The 19,730-nt window shown below is 32.9% G+C and overlaps 1 protein-coding gene across 4 annotated transcripts in view; it reads right to left on the bottom strand.

Moving 5' to 3' along the window:
• The window catches only part of LOC130448924 (histone-lysine N-methyltransferase ash1), a 134,941-nt gene that overhangs the window by 97,588 nt on the left and 17,623 nt on the right, over positions 1–19,730 (bottom strand). The window contains exons 1-2 of one of the 4 annotated variants that reach the window (XM_056786532.1): positions 18,774–19,359; positions 10,080–10,348 (exon numbers count right to left, since the gene is read on the bottom strand). The exons of the other annotated variants lie outside the window; for them this stretch is intronic. Of the exons in view, the coding sequence (XP_056642510.1) occupies positions 10,080–10,214 (135 nt within the window). The 5' untranslated portion in view covers positions 10,215–10,348; positions 18,774–19,359. Of the gene's footprint in view, positions 1–10,079; positions 10,349–18,773; positions 19,360–19,730 lie in introns of those variants that run through there. 4 annotated transcript variants of the gene reach the window in all.

Here is a 19,730-nt window from a genome sequence, read left to right as displayed (position 1 = left end):
TGCTGTTTTGGAGCTATCCTTGTACCACTTTACTTGTCCAGGCAATCTTAAATTACTTTAGATCGAGAAAACGCATAGATAGGGAACTGAGAAGCTGTCCTTTTCCGTTTAAGGCTTTATCTAATACATCTTTCATATTGTCCAATTCGAAATTGGACTTATCTGCTGTTTTGGAGCTATCCTTGTACCACTCAAGTTGTCCAGGCAATCTCAAATCACTTTAGATCGAGAAAACACATAGCTAGGAAACTGAGAAGCTGTCCTTTTCCGTTTAAGGCTTTATCTAACACATCTTTCATATTGTCCAATTCAAAATTGGACTTATCTGCTGTTTTGGAGCTATCCTTGTACCACTTTAGTTGTCCAGGCAATCTTAAATTACTTTAGATCGAGAAAACGCATAGCTAGGGAACTGAGAAGCTGTCCTTTTCCGTTTAAGGCTTTATCTAATACATCTTTCATATTGTCCAATTCGAAATTGGACTTATCTGCTGTTTTGGAGCTATCCTTGTACCACTCAAGTTGTCCAGGCAATCTCAAATCACTTTAGATCGAGAAAACACATAGCTAGGAAACTGAGAAGCTGTCCTTTTCCGTTTAAGGCTTTATCTAACACATCTTTCATATTGTCCAATTCAAAATTGGACTTATCTGCTGTTTTGGAGCTATCCTTGTACCACTCAAGTTGTCCAGGCAATCTCAAATCACTTTAGATCGAGAAAACACATGGCTAGGAAACTGAGAAGCTGTCCTTTTCCGTTTAAGGCTTTATCTAACGCATCTTTCATATTGTCCAATTCAAAATTGGACTTATCTGCTGTTTTGGAGCTATCCTTGTACCACTTTAGTTGTCCAGGCAATCTTAAATTACTTTAGATCGAGAAAACGCATAGCTAGGGAACTGAGAAGCTGTCCTTTTCCGTTTAAGGCTTTATCCAACACATCTTTCATATTGTCCAATTCGAAATTGAACTTATCTGCTGTTTCGGAGCCATCCTTGTACCATCTAAGTTGTCCAGACAATCCTAAAATACTTTAGATCGAGAAAACGCATAGCTAGGGAACTGTGAAGCTGTCCTTTTCCGTTTAAGGCCTTATCTAACACATCTTTCATATTGACCAATTCAAAATTGGACTTATTTCCTGCTTTGGAGCCATCCTTGTACCATTCAAGTTGTCCAGGCAATCTCAAATCACTTTAAATCGAGAAAACGCATAACTAGGGAACTTAGAAGCTGTCCTTTTCCATTTAAGGCCTTATCCAACTCGTCTTTCAAATTACCCAGTTCAAAATTGGGCGTTAGTTGTTACATAGTCGATGTATATTTGCCCGCTTTTGTTTTGATGTGAATTGATCCCAATTCTAATAACTGTAGGTTATTCAAAGAGTGGACTTCGAATGAATTGTACCATAAATCATAGCAACGTTGAAACATTGAAATTAACATAGGAAAAATTTGGGAATTGAGCTGTCATTAAATATTCCATCTTGAAAGGAAATACGTTTATACAAATGGAAGAGAAGCTAGATAATGTATTCGGAGGCTTTGTATTATCATTTTGAGAAAAAAGACAATCGATAACAGTCGTGAGTGATAAAAAAAATGTATTAAGGCATCATTTAGCATTTAACACACTAGGTAGACGTTGAAATGATTGGTTATAATGATAAAGAGGACCCTAATAATAATTTACGAATTAACGAGAGTGGCATACGAGTTTTTCCCTTCAATAATTATCTTCATCTTTTTTAAACGCTCATTCAATTCAAAGTGGCCTAACCAGACGCGTTACAAATAATATACAACTGAGTACCTAACCTCAAACACTCATTCAAACTTGCACAACGCAACCCAACAAAATAAACAATGTAACTAACTATATAATAAAAATTTAGGGTGCATACAAATCAGGTCAGCCGTGTGACGGATGATGCAACCAAGACCGTAGACAGGGACGCATATCGTAAAGGGTCACGCTTCGCAGAAATTAACGTTCATTTAAATATCTACAACAAATAATCGTGGAAGTATAATTGTGTTTTTAGATTACTCACATTAGATATACGAAAAAATTTCATTTTTTTTTTTTGAGTTTTCACGCTATTAAACATTTTAGATATAAGGTAAAAACCAAGACGCATTAAGAATTATTGAAGAATTTTTTTTTTCGATTCGTTCTTCACAAACAAGTTGATAATTATTGGAGTTTACTCTTTAAGAATCGATTTGCATATATAAGGGGCCCGGTATGAGAAAAATGTGAGGAGTAAAATCTATCGATGAATGACCTCGTTACGTTTTTAGTGCGCACCCTATGATGCGCAACTTTCTAATTTGTCAGTGTCAACATACTTATATTGCTGTCATTGTGAAGTTTTATTATCATTGTGTTCCGCTAAAGTGAACTGAAAGTATTTTCAAATAACTATGGCAGAAAGAGGTGTATGATATTGCCGGAACATCTAACAAACACGTGGTTGCAAGGTACGTTATAATTCATGTATTATATGTATGAGCATGTGCAATTTGTATTTATTAAATATTTTAATAATTATCGATGTAGTTCATATAAATATATATTTGAAAACAACACATAAAATTAGATAATATGAATTATCGAGCGCATCCACATAAAATAGAAAATTCCTAACCTAACCAAAAATTAATTTTTTTGTCGATGTCTATAAATTCTTCCACGTTATTATGATTTATTTTATAAATAATTTTCAAATATTAACAACTGTAGTCAATAATTCGATAATATTATCAGAAAAATCGACAATATTTTTTCATTATAATAATGTTTTTATATAATTTTCTTTCGAAAAGTTATTTTTTAGCTTATTTAAATAATTTTTATGTACTAATTATTATTGTATGTAAAAGATTTAGTGACATAATTATCTTTTTATAACCATTTTTGTTAATTATTAAGATAATATTATATTTTAAATAAAAAATTAATAATAATAATTTAAAAAAAAATATTTATAAAAACCTTTTTTTATCAATTTTCTTAAAGTCGGTTAAAATTTTTTAATTATGCATTTATAAATTTTCTAATTTTTTTTTATATTTTTTGACTAGGAAAAAATCTAAACCTCCAAAAACTCCAGCCGAGGGACAGCGAGCTTACAGATTAAAAAAAATTAATGAAGGAAGCCCACAATATTCTGGCATTCAACCAATCTTTTTTAAGTTAAATAAACTCTTTTTGCGTCTGGTTAGACTATCGAACTTAAGGAGTAAACTCCAGTCGTGCGTCGGAGCTGACACACATTTTTTTTGTTTCAAAGAGAAAATATCAACTCTGTGTTACTCTATTGCTTTAATAGCTCTTCATTTGAAGATATATATTCGCCCTCAATACCATAAATAATAGTATTCATTGTTTTCTTCTACTGGTGCTTTGTTTTGCTAAATCCCCACGGATCCATTTAGTATAATAATATGATCAAATGATAAAATTAGAGGATTTACAATGTGCTGGATATATACGTAGTGCTGTGTATGAGCTCTTGGTCTCATATAGGTAGAATTGGTGACAAGTCTTAACAAGTTTTACACATAGTTTCAAATTCCTGCTTCGATCTATTATAGTAGAGCTCTCAGTCGAATTGTTTTGGAAAATATCTCAAATTGAGTTTCGCGCTGCTATATTTTTTATTGAAGAAGGATTAACAGTTTTCGGTGATTTGTGTCCATCATTTTGAACAATTAATTGGTCCAAGTTGATTAGGACAAGAATCACTAAAAAATCAACCATGTGCAGGTGTTACTATGACGGTGACAACTCCAAAAAACGTTAAATTAATTGTGAACATAAGAAATTGCAGCACAGATTGGCATTTCTAAAGCAAGTGTTCTATAGATCCTACATGTGTATTTAAATATAACAGAAATTAGTACCAAGTGGTTGCCTCGAATTCTCAGAGCACTGTAAACGAGTAGAGTAGAATTTTATGATCGATGTTTAGAGCTTTGTCGCAAAGAAGAGCCCATGCCAAAAAGGTAAAGGCCACGATAAGCACCCAAAAAGTGCTTGGGATTGAACAGTATCCTTTTGATTGACTGTAAAGGATCGACTAGAGCCGTGAATGCGGCTGTTGCGTGAAAAAATTACTGAAAAAAGGCACGCCGAAATCAGTCGAGGAGTGCGTTAGCGTTTTCTTCGCTTTCCAAGGCTACTGTACTCGAATGTGGCTTTACAGAGATTTAACACCCACTGTATAGCCCTGATCTGGTTTCATCCGACCGGTTTTATTTCACAAAGTTGAAGGTCGAATTAAAGGGTAAAATATTTAACAGTGACGATGAAATAAAAGAGGCGTAGTTGCATAGAAGCTTTAGTCAGATGTTTGGAAAAATGCGTGAGAGTATAAATTGAAAAATAATCAGTTTTTTTAATCATAATCTTTTTTCTATGTTAGACTACGAGATTATGGAATGGTGCAGCGTATCTGTACGGTAACTATACCTAAAACATCGTTGTTGTCTTTCGAGTGTTCAGGGAAAGTCTATTCGAGACTTTCAACTGATGTAGGTACAGGGTACAGGCAGTTAAAAACTGACCCCAATTTTCTTTTAAAAGCATCTTAAGTGACGAGTCAAAATTATAGATTAGATTAGATAGAGTATTTTAAAAACAAAATTATCGAATTTCTGATGATAAAAGTTATTTTTTTGGGTGGATTTTGAACCAGTAACATTTCATATTTCACTAAGAATAAATCTCAAACTCTAATAGAGAAATAGAAAGAAGCGGCATGTAACTCCGTAGAAACGAACGAATATGAAATCAATATCGGTCGGTTTTTGATGTCTCATTACCAGCTGGAATCTTCTTTCATGATAATAACAACAAGACAAGACGCTATTATAAGAAAAACGGAGCTCGCTTGATGACTAACTCCAACAACAAATAAGATGGCAGGGAATATAACAAAAGACACAGAAAAAGAAAGACTGGAAACGGCTTTAGATAAATGGAACGTACGTAATGCCTAACTCCAACAACAAATAAGATTACAGGGCAAAAAGCAAAAAAAAACAGGAAAAGAAAGAATGGATACAGCTAAGAAAAACGGAGCTGACTTAATGACTAACTCCAAAAACAAATAAGATGGCAGGACAAAAATTAAGAAAAAAACATGAAAAGAAAGAATGGATACAGCTAAGAAAACGGAGCTGACTTAATGACTAACTCCAATAACAAATAGGATGGCAGGGAATATAACAAAAGACACAGAAAAAGAAAGACTGGAAACGGCTTTAGATAAATGGAACGTACGTAATGCCTAACTCCAACAACAAATAAGATTACAGGGCAAAAAACAAAAAAAAAACAGGAAAAGAAAGAATGGATACAGCTAAGAAAAACGGAGCTGACTAAATGACTAACTCCAATAACAAATAGGATGGCAGGGAATATAACAAAAGACACAGAAAAAGGAAGACTGGAAACGGCTTTAGATAAATGGAACGTACGTAATGCCTAACTCCAACAACAAATAAGATTACAGGGCAAAAAGCAAAAAAAAACAGGAAAAGAAAGAATGGATACAGCTAAGAAAAACGGAGCTGACTTAATGACTAACTCCAAAAACAAATAAGATGGCAGGACAAAAATTAAGAAAAAAACATGAAAAGAAAGAATGGATACAGCTAAGAAAACGGAGCTGACTTAATGACTAACTCCAATAACAAATAGGATGGCAGGGAATATAACAAAAGACACAGAAAAAGAAAGACTGGAAACGGCTTTAGATAAATGGAACGTACGTAATGCCTAACTCCAACAACAAATAAGATTACAGGGCAAAAAGCAAAAAAAAACAGGAAAAGAAAGAATGGATACAGCTAAGAAAAACGGAGCTGACTTAATGACTAACTCCAAAAACAAATAAGATGGCAGGACAAAAATTAAGAAAAAAACATGAAAAGAAAGAATGGATACAGCTAAGAAAACGGAGCTGACTTAATGACTAACTCCAATAACAAATAGGATGGCAGGGAATATAACAAAAGACACAGAAAAAGAAAGACTGGAAACGGCTTTAGATAAATGGAACGTACGTAATGCCTAACTCCAACAACAAATAAGATTACAGGGCAAAAAACAAAAAAAAAACAGGAAAAGAAAGAATGGATACATCTAAGAAAAACGGAGCTGACTAAATGACTAACTCCAATAACAAATAGGATGGCAGGGAATATAACAAAAGACACAGAAAAAGAAAGACTGGAAACGGCTTTAGATAAATGGAACGTACGTAATGCCTAACTCCAACAACAAATAAGATTACAGGGCAAAAAACAAAAAAAAACAGGAAAAGAAAGAATGGATACAGCTAAGAAAAACGGAGCTGACTTAATGACTAACTCCAAAAACAAATAAGATGGCAGGACAAAAATTAAGAAAAAAACATGAAAAGAAAGAATGGATACAGCTAAGAAAACGGAGCTGACTTAATGACTAACTCCAATAACAAATAGGATGGCAGGGAATATAACAAAAGACACAGAAAAAGGAAGACTGGAAACGGCTTTAGATAAATGGAACGTACGTAATGCCTAACTCCAACAACAAATAAGATTACAGGGCAAAAAAACAAAAAAAAAACAGGAAAAGAAAGAATGGATACAGCTAAGAAAAACGGAGCTGACTAAATGACTAACTCCAATAACAAATACGATGGCAGGGAATATAACAAAGGACACAGGGAGGGAAAGAATAGAAACAGTTCTGGAAAGTAGAGCCCGCGTAATGACTCCAACAACAAATAAGATGGCAGGAAATGAAAGCAAAGACAAAGGATAGGAAATAAAAGATATAGCTGTGGAAAATGATGCTCACGTAATGACTAACTTTCATAAACTTTAAACGTATTTTGAATTGACTAGAAATTGTAATGCAATTGATTTTTCTCGAGTAGTTTCATTAACTATATAATTAGGAAAGGAAACTACGGAGATCTATCCTATCATTTACTTATAAACAGAGTGTAAATTAATTTAAAAAATAATAATAAGTAGTTTAGAATAAAAAAATTCGGTTAATTCTTACGCCGCCTCCTCGACATTAGATTAACCGAAAATAATTTTATAAATAAAAGTGAAAATGAAGGGCTTATGATTGTGGAAAACCTCATTCTGTCCAATTATATAATATATAAAATTTAATAAAAGTTTTTCAACGGTGAAGACTATGTTTTTGTTTTTCTTTTCAATTCTAACTAGGTCGAATAGTAAAAAGCGCTTGAAACATTCCTTAACGGATGTTTTTTTTTCCGTCACATCGAGTTTTCCCTCAGGCGGGAGTCTCAGAAGAGTTGAGCTTTTTTTTATTGGTTTCGAAGTTTATCTCCACATCCAATATCCTTATTCCATGTAAACAATACTTTCTAAATAACGAAAAACTCTTATAAATGAGTCACTAGGATTTATAATGATACCTAAATTAAAACGAATATTACGTATGAATATAGAATGAAAAATGTGTCTAGAATGTGTTGTATTAGTTTAAAAAGTGTATATATTATAGTTTAATGTTAATTCTGATGACTAAATCATCCTCTCAAATTAAATATTTGAACGGAAAATTTTATCATGAAAAACCTATGACCTTCAAGGTCAAGAAAAAAAAATTGTAAATACATATTTTGACGTAACATTTTCCGTTCTTCATAATCCGATATAGAAAATGAAATTCGTCCACAAATAAAATAATTGAATCCGACGAGATAAATTCAAAAGAACATTGGATTTGAATATAGACGGTTGAGAGATATGAAGATATATATAAATAGATGTAAAAAATTTTAAATCCGCTTAATTAAAATTACGAATGTTGACTCTACAGATCAGAGAGCACTTTGACCTCCGTATGACCTTGAAAGATCGAGGAAAAACATTTATAGATACATATTTCGACGTAGCATTTTCCGTTCTTTCCAAATCCAAGGTTAACAATGGAATTCATCCACAAATAACATAATTAACCCCCCATTTGACCTAGAACCCGACTAGATGAATTGAGGAAACATCGGATTTGGATATAGAATGTTGAGAAATTTGAAGATCCATATAAAAAGTTGTGAAAAATTATAAATTCGCTTCATTATAATCACGACTATTTATTCTACGGATCATAGAGCACTTTCATTGACCTTCATATGACCTCATGGTCACGAGATGTATTCAAAAGAACATCTGATTTTGATCTAGAAATTTCCGTTTTTTCCTAATTCGGGGTAAAAAATTGCATACATCCACAAATAACATTGTTGACCTTGAACCTGAGAATATATCGTCAAATGGACGCCGAATCAAACAGTCTTAAGCATATAAATATACATATTCTAACAATCAAAGCTTATTTTTTTCAATTTGATCTTCAACTGACTTTGACTTTATAGTTATGGAGACGAGCGATCGGCGGATTTGGATCCAGTAACCCAAATAATATATAATAAAAATTTCCTTGCTAATTTTCCAGTTTTTATAGCTAACTTTTCAGTTGTTTAGCTAATTTTTAGTTTTTCTAGCTAAAGCTAAAGATTTGAGCTAACTTTTGGGTTGTTCTAGCTGATTTTTGAGTTTTTGTAGCAGGCTTTTGAGTTGTTCTAGCTTATTTCCAATTTTTCTATCTAATTTTTGAATTTTTTAAGGTGATATTTGACTTTTTAGTTGATTTTTCAGTTTTTCTACATATTTCTGAGTTTTTATTTTATGTGCCTGTCTGATTTGGATTGTTCTTGCTTTAAAATTTTCTTCGTTTTCAACAATTTTCACAGTAATCCCTGACTAAATAATTTCTTTTCCAAATTTTTTTATATGTTACTGATTGATTCAATATTACTATCAACACGTTAAATCAGGTTTTGCGTCAAACAGCCATGTATGAGGATGGTCCAAGAAGAACTTGGCCTGTCCTAGAGATAGCGGTATTTGCTTGAAAGATACCATTTGAATGTAGACAATCTATACAGTTTTAAGTTTGAAGATACCACTTTGTTTAGCAGTCAATTTGTAAGGCCTTAGCCCAACCAATATAAAAGCTAAACCAGATTCTACTCTAGGTGAGATTGCTCTTTTGGTCCACCAAATGTTGAAGAAAATCCACAAAGTAGTACTGGATGATCATCGACTGAAAGTGCACGAGCTAGAAGTGACATATAAGGCATTTCAAAATTTGCCGTACATCGCATATTAACTGAAAATTTGTACATCAGAAAGCTGCGCGCAAAATGGGTACCGCGATTGCTCACAATGGACCAAAAACAGCGCCGTGAAGATGTTTCCATCGAGTATTTGGCTTTCAGAAATTTTTGCGCCGTTTCAGAAACATGAGACGTGGATCCAATCACCCGAAAAAAAAAACAAACAAAACAATGGACTGAAAAGGGAGAACCGGTTCCAAAGAAAGCAAAAATTGTTCCATCTGCATGCAAGGTCATGGCGTCAGTTTTTTGGGATCTGCGTGGCATAATTTTCATTGACTATCTTTAAAAAGGAAAAACTATCAAATGCAAGTATTATGCAACGTTTAAGCGAAGAAATGAAGCTAAAACGTACACATCAATTATTTCAATGTCAAAAATTGATGCCTCATACACCCTATTCACCAGATTCAGTCCTCTAGCATTATTTTCTGTTCTTACACCTGAAAAGATGCCTCAGTGGTCAAAGATTTTCCAACAATGAAGAGATGATGTAGGGAGTTAATGGCTATTTTGAAGAGCTTCACTAAAAAAATATATTTTTTTTCCACAATTTTTGAGTTTTCTTTGTTGTCTAACCATCTTGGGAACTGAATTTCTTAGTGTGAATGTTGTTGTTAGTTATTTGTGGATACCCATTAGTTACATACATTTACATGTAAGAAATTTTGGAAAACCAAAAGCAGTTTCATATTTCGAATTACTTTTTCAAAATAATGTTTTTAATAAAATATAATAAAAAAAAGAACGTAAAAAATTCAAAAAATCTTTTAAAATAAAATTAATACCCTTTTATAAATAAACCTACCGGCGCCTATGCTAAATAAAAAACAAGATACATTAAAATGACAGTAACCTTGTACGGTTCCAGATCCTGTGAGCCATCCTGACTCCTGTATGACTTGACCAGGTCGCTGACATATTCCCACACCCCTTCTGCTAGGGCTCCGTTATCCCAAGCAGCTGCTCCTAATTCCACATGACGTACCATGACGGGTTTTATAAATACTCCACGTTAATCACATTCAAACGATATGTTTATTTAATGAGTCATTTTAAATTAATGGATTTTCGAAGAGTTCGTCACTAGGTTTTAAACGAGAAGTTCGCATCATTTCCAATAAACTTTTTTGAAAAATATTATTAATCATAACCATACGCGGATTCATTATTCATCTTAAATCAAGGACGTTCCCAAAAAAAAAAATAATTTTCCATGGAATCTTACTCAAATATACATTTTTAAAAGTGTCAATTGATGTATAGTTTTTTATTTTTTTTTGTACCTTTTTGTACTAAAAATTGAATAATTAAATACGTGGACTTCGTTCTTAATGGCAATAAAGCAATCGTCTTATCAGAAAAAAAAGCAGTTTACAATCGATAGTTTTATAATAAATATTAGTTCTTTGAGTATACGAGGATGGTCTAATAAGTTCTTAGCATATAAACGAAAATTTCGGAAATGTTATTTTTCTTATAATATAGGTTCAGTTTGACACTATTAACCTAACAATGCTCCAACATCTTAAACCCTATGGAAAAATTCGTTCTGCAAAATAGTCCTCCGCACAGTTGTTCAAAAGCATTGCCCGAAATTTCAAGCAGGCTATGACCTTCACGATCTTATAATTCAGATTCACGCCTCCAAGAATCTCACGACTAAAGTCTTAACAAGCAGATACGACAAGAATGCTAGCCATCCACACTCTCAATTTATCATATATTCACGTCCTTTGACACGTGCTGAGAAACCGCCACGTAGCCGCTGGACAGAAAGGCGAGAGGACACGAGCGCACTATTCCCTTGTAGAGAGAATGTATCTGGTAAGACGCGAGACTTTTGACAGCTATATACGACATTGTCGATTTTTGTCACGTTAACCTCATTTCGTAGCCGGATGTGGCTTATCAAAAACGTGCGACTAGATGGCAACTCGTTAAACCAATTTTGACGGTGGCTATCGAAGGAGAGAAAGCAATCATACACACTATCCAAACGCTGTCTGATTCCTCTGCACATTTGCTTTCCAAAAACAAGAATTTGATCTTTTTCATTTTTCTCAGGTCCGCAGACACGCCCAAAATACGAGTTTACGAGAATGTACTAATCATCATCATCATCAAGCCTTTCAACCCCATGTTGATTATGTATATCGCTTTTGGCGCTTTAAAACCTTTTTTTTTGAGGTGGATTACTCTCGTTTTCAAATTTTTATTTTCTTTATAGTTTGTCTTCGCTGCTTTTGTTATTATTTTCCATTCTTTTCGGTTTCGGCATTTTGCTCTCCAGTTTTCTATATTGAGTGCCCCTTTTCCTTGGCCACAATGGGATCCATTCCGTTATTCTTTTGATCATTTCAATTGGTTTTCTTCTCGGCCTGGCCCATTTGAGCCTTTGTACTTTTATGTATCTCAATTTATTCTCCTTTCCTAGTTCTCTCTCTTTTTCTTCGTCTTTCTTTGCTCTTCTGTCTCTTTAATGTGTTATGTTTGGACTTGTTATAGGTCTCATTATCTTTCTTTCGGTTCTTTTAAGTTCTTCTTCCTCTTTTTTGTTTATTACTGTTGCTTCCATCGCATATGTGATTACTAGTTTTATTTGGGTATTTGTATTGTACATTTTTATTTTGTTTTGTTTGGTTATGTTTTTGTTTCTTCCATAGGCTTGATAGCCCTTTTGTATCCTATCCTTTATCCTTTCTTTGGTTGTTTGTCCCAGAGACTGTACGAGAATGTACTACACGATCAAAAATTGCTTTTTCGATTCTGGCGCCTTCGGGCGGTGATGCTAAATACTTATCTGACTGACCTCGTATATCATATTCATGAAACTATGGTAGTCGTTTAATTATAAAAAGGTGAATAAACGCCATTTATATTAATTGTAAAAAATAGTTTTTTATAGATTTCTACAAATATCAATTATTTCTTGTTTTTTTTTTCATTTATTTTGTTTGAATTTTTTGTCTTCGACGAATTTGTGGTTTTTTATTAAATTTTATACTGTCGTTATATTAGTTTCTCTTCATTTCCGTGTATGTCATTCTTTTTTAATTAGAGATATTTTTTACACTAAGATATGCTTTTAATAAATCGAGAAAAAATCACTCTTGGGAACGTTTTTGATTTAAGAGTAGATTTTGACAATCAGAGAATGAATAATTTGAAACAGAACGTTTATTGACTTTTTGATTTTTCATATTTACGGAATACCCACTTGATTTGGGACTCCAAAATAGTAAATCTTTACTTTTACAATGAAGATGTTAGATAACAAGAAGTTCAGAGCTCACTATTTAAAAAGCAAGTGAATGAAAGACAAAAAAAGTTGTGGCATAGGAGCCTGAAACCACTATCTCACAGAATGTGCGGTTATTGATGATGTAGTGCCGATTAGCAGAGGGGCAAAACAACTTACCAATAATCTTAAGAAATCGCACAAAAAAATTAACAAAAAGAAAATGAAAATTAATCGAAGCAACCTCAAATACTAGTCAAAACTAAAATACAGATATATACCACAATATCAAAAATACATTTTTAGGGAAAAGGGGGTAAATATAAAAGCCTAAAAGCAAAATACACGCGGCGAAAATAAAGTAGCAAGAAAGGTCCTGGAAGTAATAAAAAAATACCAAATGCGTAAGGAAGTTATAGAAATAATAGAAAGAAGAGAAACCACAAAACCGAAATGGTACATAACTGAATACAGTGACAGATATTATCTACGGTTTCAGAAATTCCAACTTTGGAATGGTACGGGCAGCTAAGACAGATGAAAAATAATATAAGAGTGGTCAAACAAGTTTGTGAGATAAGAAGACAAGAGACAACCATCAGAGAAAGAACAGCAACCATACATGGGTCTAAATGGAGAGAAAAGTGGCGACACTGGCAATGGATAAGAGAAAATAGGGAAAATAATCCAGGAAACAAGCGAATCTTTTGCTAGATAGTAGTTAAAGCATACTTCTTGTAAATGTGGGCAAAGGAAACTTATGAAAGATAAAAGGAAAGGGAAGGATCATTTAGTTCCAAAGGAAATTACCGATCGAATACCGTTAGATTTTTCTGAAGAAGTAAAAACTTCTGAGCTTTATACACAGAAATACCAAGCGGCAAATAGCAAAAGGATCTTCTTGTAACTGTGGGCAAAGGAAATTTATGAGAGATGAAAGAGAAAAGGAAGATGAAGGATCATTTAGTTCCAAAGGAAATTACCGATCGAATACCGTTAGATTTTTCTGAAGAAGTAAAAACATCTGAGGTTTATACACAGAAATACCAAACGGCAAATACCAAGAGGATCTTCTTGTAACTGTGGGCAAAGGAAATTTATGAGAGATAAAAGAGAAAAAGAAGTTGAAGGATCATTTAGTTCCAAAGGAAATTACCGATCGAATACCGTTAGATTTTTCTGAAGGAATAAAGACTTCTGAGAATTATAGACAGAAATACCAAGAGGATCTTCTTGTAACGGTGGGCAAAGGAAATTTATGAGAGATAAAAGAGAAAAAGAAGTTGAAGGATCATTTAGTTCCAAAGGAAATTACCGATCGAATACCGTTAGATTTTTCTGAAGAAGTAAAGACTTCTGAGGTTTATACACAGAAATACCAAACGGCAAATACCAAGAGGATCTTCTTGTAACTGTGGGCAAAGGAAATTTATGAGAGATAAAAGAGAAAAAGAAGTTGAAGGATCATTTAGTTCCAAAGGAAATTACCGATCGAATACCGTTAGATTTTTCTGAAGGAATAAAGACTTCTGAGAATTATAGACAGAAATACCAAGAGGATCTTCTTGTAACGGTGGGCAAAGGAAATTTATGAGAGATAAAAGAGAAAAAGAAGTTGAAGGATCATTTAGTTCCAAAGGAAATTACCGATCGAATACCGTTAGATTTTTCTGAAGAAGTAAAGACTTCTGAGGTTTATACACAGAAATACCAAACGGCAAATACCAAGAGGATCTTCTTGTAACTGTGGGCAAAGGAAACTTATGAAAGATAAAAGGAAAGGGAAGGATCATTTAGTTCCAAAGGAAATTACCGATCGAATACCGTTAGATTTTTCTGAAGAAGTAAAGACTTCTGAGGTTTATACACAGAAATACCAAACGGCAAATACCAAGAGGATCTTCTTGTAACTGTGGGCAAAGGAAATTTATGAGAGATAAAAGAGAAAAAGAAGTTGAACGATCATTTAGTTCCAAAGGAAATTACCGATCGAATAGCGTTAGATTTTTCTGAAGAAGTAAAGACTTCTGAGAATTATACACAGAAATACCAAACGGCAAATACCAAGAGGATCTTCTTGTAACTGTGGGCAAAGGAAATGTATGAGAGATAAAAGAGAAAAAGAAGTTGAAGGATCATTTAGTTCCAAAGGAAATCACCGATCGAATACCGTTAGATTTTTCTGAAGAAGAAAAGACTTCTGAGAATTATACACCAAACGGCAAATACCAACAGGACATTCTTGTATTTGTGGGCAAAAGAATCAAAATTTAGGCTAAACAATATGTTTAAGAAGTAAAAATATATTTCTACTGTATTTTTGTTTTAGATTTGCAGATGAGAAACAGAACAGTTTTTCAAAAGAAATAATATCGTAGCTTGGCGATCTAAATATGTGCGTGACATTAGGAACACAAGAATTAGCAACCAGAAGATTTATTATATATATGAGACCTTATAGGTACACAAAGACATTACAACTCCTAGAGCAGGCCACCTCGAAGGATTTTCTATTGAATTCAAACATCCTTCCGGAGAAGGTAGAAGCTTTATTATGCTACAAATAAGATCAAAAGACAGATTGTCGCTCTCCGAATCTAAACAGGTAGGTGATTACCATCACGACATGAATGGAAAGGATAAGTTTGATGACAATGCAATAAACAACGAAGTATTTGTAGTTCAAGAATAGCTAACGTTGAAAAATATAAAATTTGATTTGGAAATATCGAAATCAGTTCTAGTTTAGTTATCATACCATTCAGTTGTTTACACAACAGCAGATTCTTCGTGAAAAGAAACCTATTTTGTCGAGTATTTACATTGTTGCCATATCTTTTAAATGGATAACTGTTTACATATTTATGTCGTGTTGAAATGAGGTTCATATTTGAGTATTAGGAACCTCAGAAATTATAATTACAACAGATGTTCAAAATATTTTTTTAAATGAATAGAAGCCTTTCTAATACATTTTTTAACACCCTTGTAGTTCAAGTCGTCTCATCCTCATCACGAAAAGCGTATTACGTAATGTTTTTGGATTTCAATTTGCCAAGATAAATGGTCATAAGAATAAATACTCTGGATGACATACAGTAAAAGACAAACCATGCTAAAATAATTTAAATTCCGTCTTTCCAACACTGTCGAAAATACAAAAACTCATCGATATACCGGGTGTTTGATAATGAATCATAATATTTAGTATACCGAACTTTGGTTAATTTCGGTAAAATTGACAACTTAAAAGGTTTTAAAAACCCGTATTTTGAAATTATACAAAATACATAGAAGCGTTGGGAATCTTTGAAAAGCTTCCGTTACACGGGGTGGTATATAACGAGGGTGCATCCACCACCTGCCGTTAAAAATACTCTCTAGAAAGAACACAATATAATCTGAGTCATTACCTGGTATTTACAGAGAGGCTTATTTAGAAAGGTCGCACTGATTGCGGTGAATCACGTTTAGTTTCTGTGACATTTCTGAGCCAATATTTTTGCCGTTGATACACATGATACAGTTGGTGGCGAAATTAATGACAGTAATTAAATTTTCGTAAGAGGAAATGCGACACAGAGGCAGTCTGAGTTAATTACTATTTGTAGCTTTTATGGATGAATTAATTAGAAACACAGAAAAGGACACTAAAGCCCTCCATATTGGATATCGACAGTTACAGCGCATTAATGATAATGACAAAGAAATTTAAGCCAAATATTAACAGAAAAGAACAAATTGAAATCATGGTTGAGGAGGAACTTATAGAAGAGGTTTAGTAGTAGCTTTCAATATCTAAAAATCATGTTGGAAGAAACAGGAAGACAAGAATTAGAATCAAACAATAATATAGGGGCTCATAAACAAATAAGGAATCTCCAGAGAAACAAAAATGGAAGTGTACAAAGGAATTTACAGGCTAATTCTCACATGTGGTTGAGAATATTTTCAGAAAGAGACCAGAGTGAATTTGGAACAGCAGAGACGAAATACTATAAAAGAGTGAAAGGCGTAACTTGATATGAAAGACTCAGAAATTCGCATATAAGAGAAGATTTAAGAGTAGAACCCATACTAGAATGCATAGAAAGGAAATAACTGGTATAGCGAGATTATCTACAAAGTATGGATAGCACAGGGAAAATTTGAGGAAGTAAAATGGCGGGAAAAAAGAAAGAAGAAGAAAAAGAAGAAGTTTATGAGTAATTATGTGCTAGATAAAAAGAACTGGAAACTTTTTGTTAAGAAATGAATAGTTTAATTAACACCCCTTAACCCTATAGGGCGAAAACCGAATAGATTATATATATTTTGCAAATGAAATCATTTATTTGAGCAATTAGTCTTTCATGGGTTTTTTATTCGGTATAGGTGTTGGTTTTATAAGTTTTTATTTTGATAAGTTCATTGACAGTCTACACCAATTGAAAAATAAGATTTTTGTCTCGAGGTGAAGGCAGAAATTGCAAAAAACGTGAATCGGTTGACCCCCATCATCGTATTCACCAGATATAGTCCCCAGCGACTTTTTTCTGTTTCAGACCTCAAAGTTTCACATGCAGTAGAGATTTTCACCAGTTGAGGATGTTATAGCATACGAAAACGCCTATTTTGAGAAGAGAGCAAAAATCATTTGAAAGGGTTAAAAGGGTTGAAGCAAGGAAGCCTAGGAAGTTTTAAGCCTACATGATGTATAAATCTCCAAAATAAAGGGTGGAGAATTTATTTCACAAACAGATAAATAATATTTTTTATTGAAATAATATTCAAATATTATTTCAATTAATCCACGTTTCATTAATATTAAATATATTTGAATTAATTGTCAAAATCTACCGTTGGAGATCTGTAATAAAATGTAAAAATAGTATTTTGGATACAAATAACACTCGTAAAGACCCATGGAGTTAAACATAAAACAAAACCATTTTAACACGTTGACTGCCAAGGCAATTTTCAGAATTTGATTTAATCGTATTATATCATTAAATTATCACCAAAAATTGTATAAAATTAAATAATTCTTCGAAACAAGTATTACGAATTATTGCTTGTTTGATTTATGTAACAAAAATCTCTTCGAGGAAGTTAATTATTTCGTAGTTGACGTTTAACGTGTTGGATTTATTAAGGAAGTTTTGAGGTTAGGTCGAAATTGTTCGGAATACATTCACGTATTTTTTACTTGTCTATACTTATTACGAAATTTTGACGTTTCAAATTGAATTTTTTCCACCCCTTATACACTCAGATTTGTCTGATTTGATGATTTTTTGTCGCAATTTGGAAAATTGTTGAAAAATGACTAATATTTCGAAAAAATGAACTCCAATTCGTATTTATTTGGAGAGTTATATCAACACCGAAAATATTTTAAATAGATTAAATTGAATTTTTTCAATTTTTCATTTCATAGACCTTTTCACAAGTTTTTTTTGGATAAATGGTCTTTTGATAGAAAATTGGGTTCAAAAAACAGGTAAAAAATGACGTGTGGCTCAAAATATTTTGATAAAGACCGAACGAGGTCTAAATTTCAATTATTACCTGTTCTTTAAAACAATTTTTTCCACCCCAAATACACGCATCAATTTGATTTTCTAATCGCAATTTGAAAAAAGTTGAAACCAGATTAATATTCCGAAAAAATAAACTCCACTTCGTATTTCACTGAAAATTTAAATCATCTCCAAAAATATTGGAAATACATTAAATTAAATTTTCTCAATTATTTATGTGGACGTGTGGATCAAAAAATTTTCACAAAAACCGAAAGAGGTCTAAATTTCAAATATTACCTGTTCTTTAAAACAATTTTCTATCAATATCAAAATTATTTAAGTAACATTAAAATATTTTTCACATATCTATAGTTATTACGAAATATCAGATCACATTATTACGTTTCAAATTGAATTTTTTCCACCCCATATACACGCATCAATATGATTTTTTAATCGCAATTTGAAAAAAAGTTGAAATATGATTAATATTTCGACAAAATAAACTCCAATTCGTATTTCATTTCAAAGTTATATCACCTCCAAAAATTTTTTATTTCACAAGTTTTTCTTGATGAATGGTCTTTTGATAGAAAATTGAGTTCAAAAAACAAGTAAAAAGTGACGTGCGGACCAAAATATTTTGATAAAGATCGAACGAGATCTAAATTTCAATTTTTAAACTAATTTTCTACTAAAACACAACTAAAATCAAAACAAATCATCACGAAAAACAAATTCAGTAATAAACCTCATCATGTTCGTTGTATCCAAAATACTACGTATAAATTTTTTTACTGTTTACTTTTTACGTTAACCATAAGACACATTTCCGCAATTCCATTGAAAACTTCTAAATTATCAACGCACACTTTATATTCCAAAACATTAATGAATATTGACACGCAGTTAACAAACTAAACCGTAAATCAACGTAATTAACATTTTACACAAACCGACACAGCTTTCAAATATCGCACTTGAACGACGACGCACTGAACAAACATTTTTCGATTTTCGCGCGCTGCGTATACACATATCACAATCTAGCCGGCACTGATTGAATGTGCCCATTCGCATGTCGATTAGCGTTTGTTATGAAAGCGCGTTGTAGTATAAACACACATAGCACACTAGATCTGGTGGAAGATCGGCTACCGCTGGTTGTCGTTTCGCCTTCGCCCGGTTTTAGAGTGTAAATGAGGAATGAATGGGTAGCGCAAAACGCCAAAAATGAACTTGATAGTCCAGGAGCCGGTACAATACAAACAATAATTGACGGGAGTTTATTCTCAAACTTAGTATATTATTATTGATAATCGTCGAAATCAATTTTATCGATTTTCATTTTCTGATTCTTCAGTTTCTTCTCCATTTAATTGGCCAAGAATTTTTTTAACTTTTGAAGGTGCTGTTGGGTTTTTATACCACAATGGTTCCAACGTTTTTTCTATTATAAAATTGGATTTAATGGCACAGTGCATTTATAAATATCCCTTCTTCTTCTTATTTTAAGACTGTGTCTTGTGTTTTCAAAGAGGCAGCCTAAGTTGTGACTGCGAGGACCAGCTCTCATACCAGCGCTTTGGTGGTCTTCCAGGCGGTCTACTTGTATTGGGTCTCTCTTCCTTTGCGATTTTCGTCAGTCGATCGTTGTTCATTCTATTGACATGATCTCTCCATGCTCTTCTTCTAGTTCTGGCCCATCTCACTATATCCGGAACGTCACACATTCTTCTGATTTCATTGCTCCTTATTCCGT

Source organism: Diorhabda sublineata, chromosome 9, assembly GCF_026230105.1.
Source record: "Diorhabda sublineata isolate icDioSubl1.1 chromosome 9, icDioSubl1.1, whole genome shotgun sequence".
Lineage (NCBI taxonomy): Eukaryota > Metazoa > Arthropoda > Insecta > Coleoptera > Chrysomelidae > Diorhabda > Diorhabda sublineata.
The sequence above is the reverse complement of the archived record's forward strand: the minus strand, read 5'-3'. Positions and strand labels throughout refer to the sequence as shown.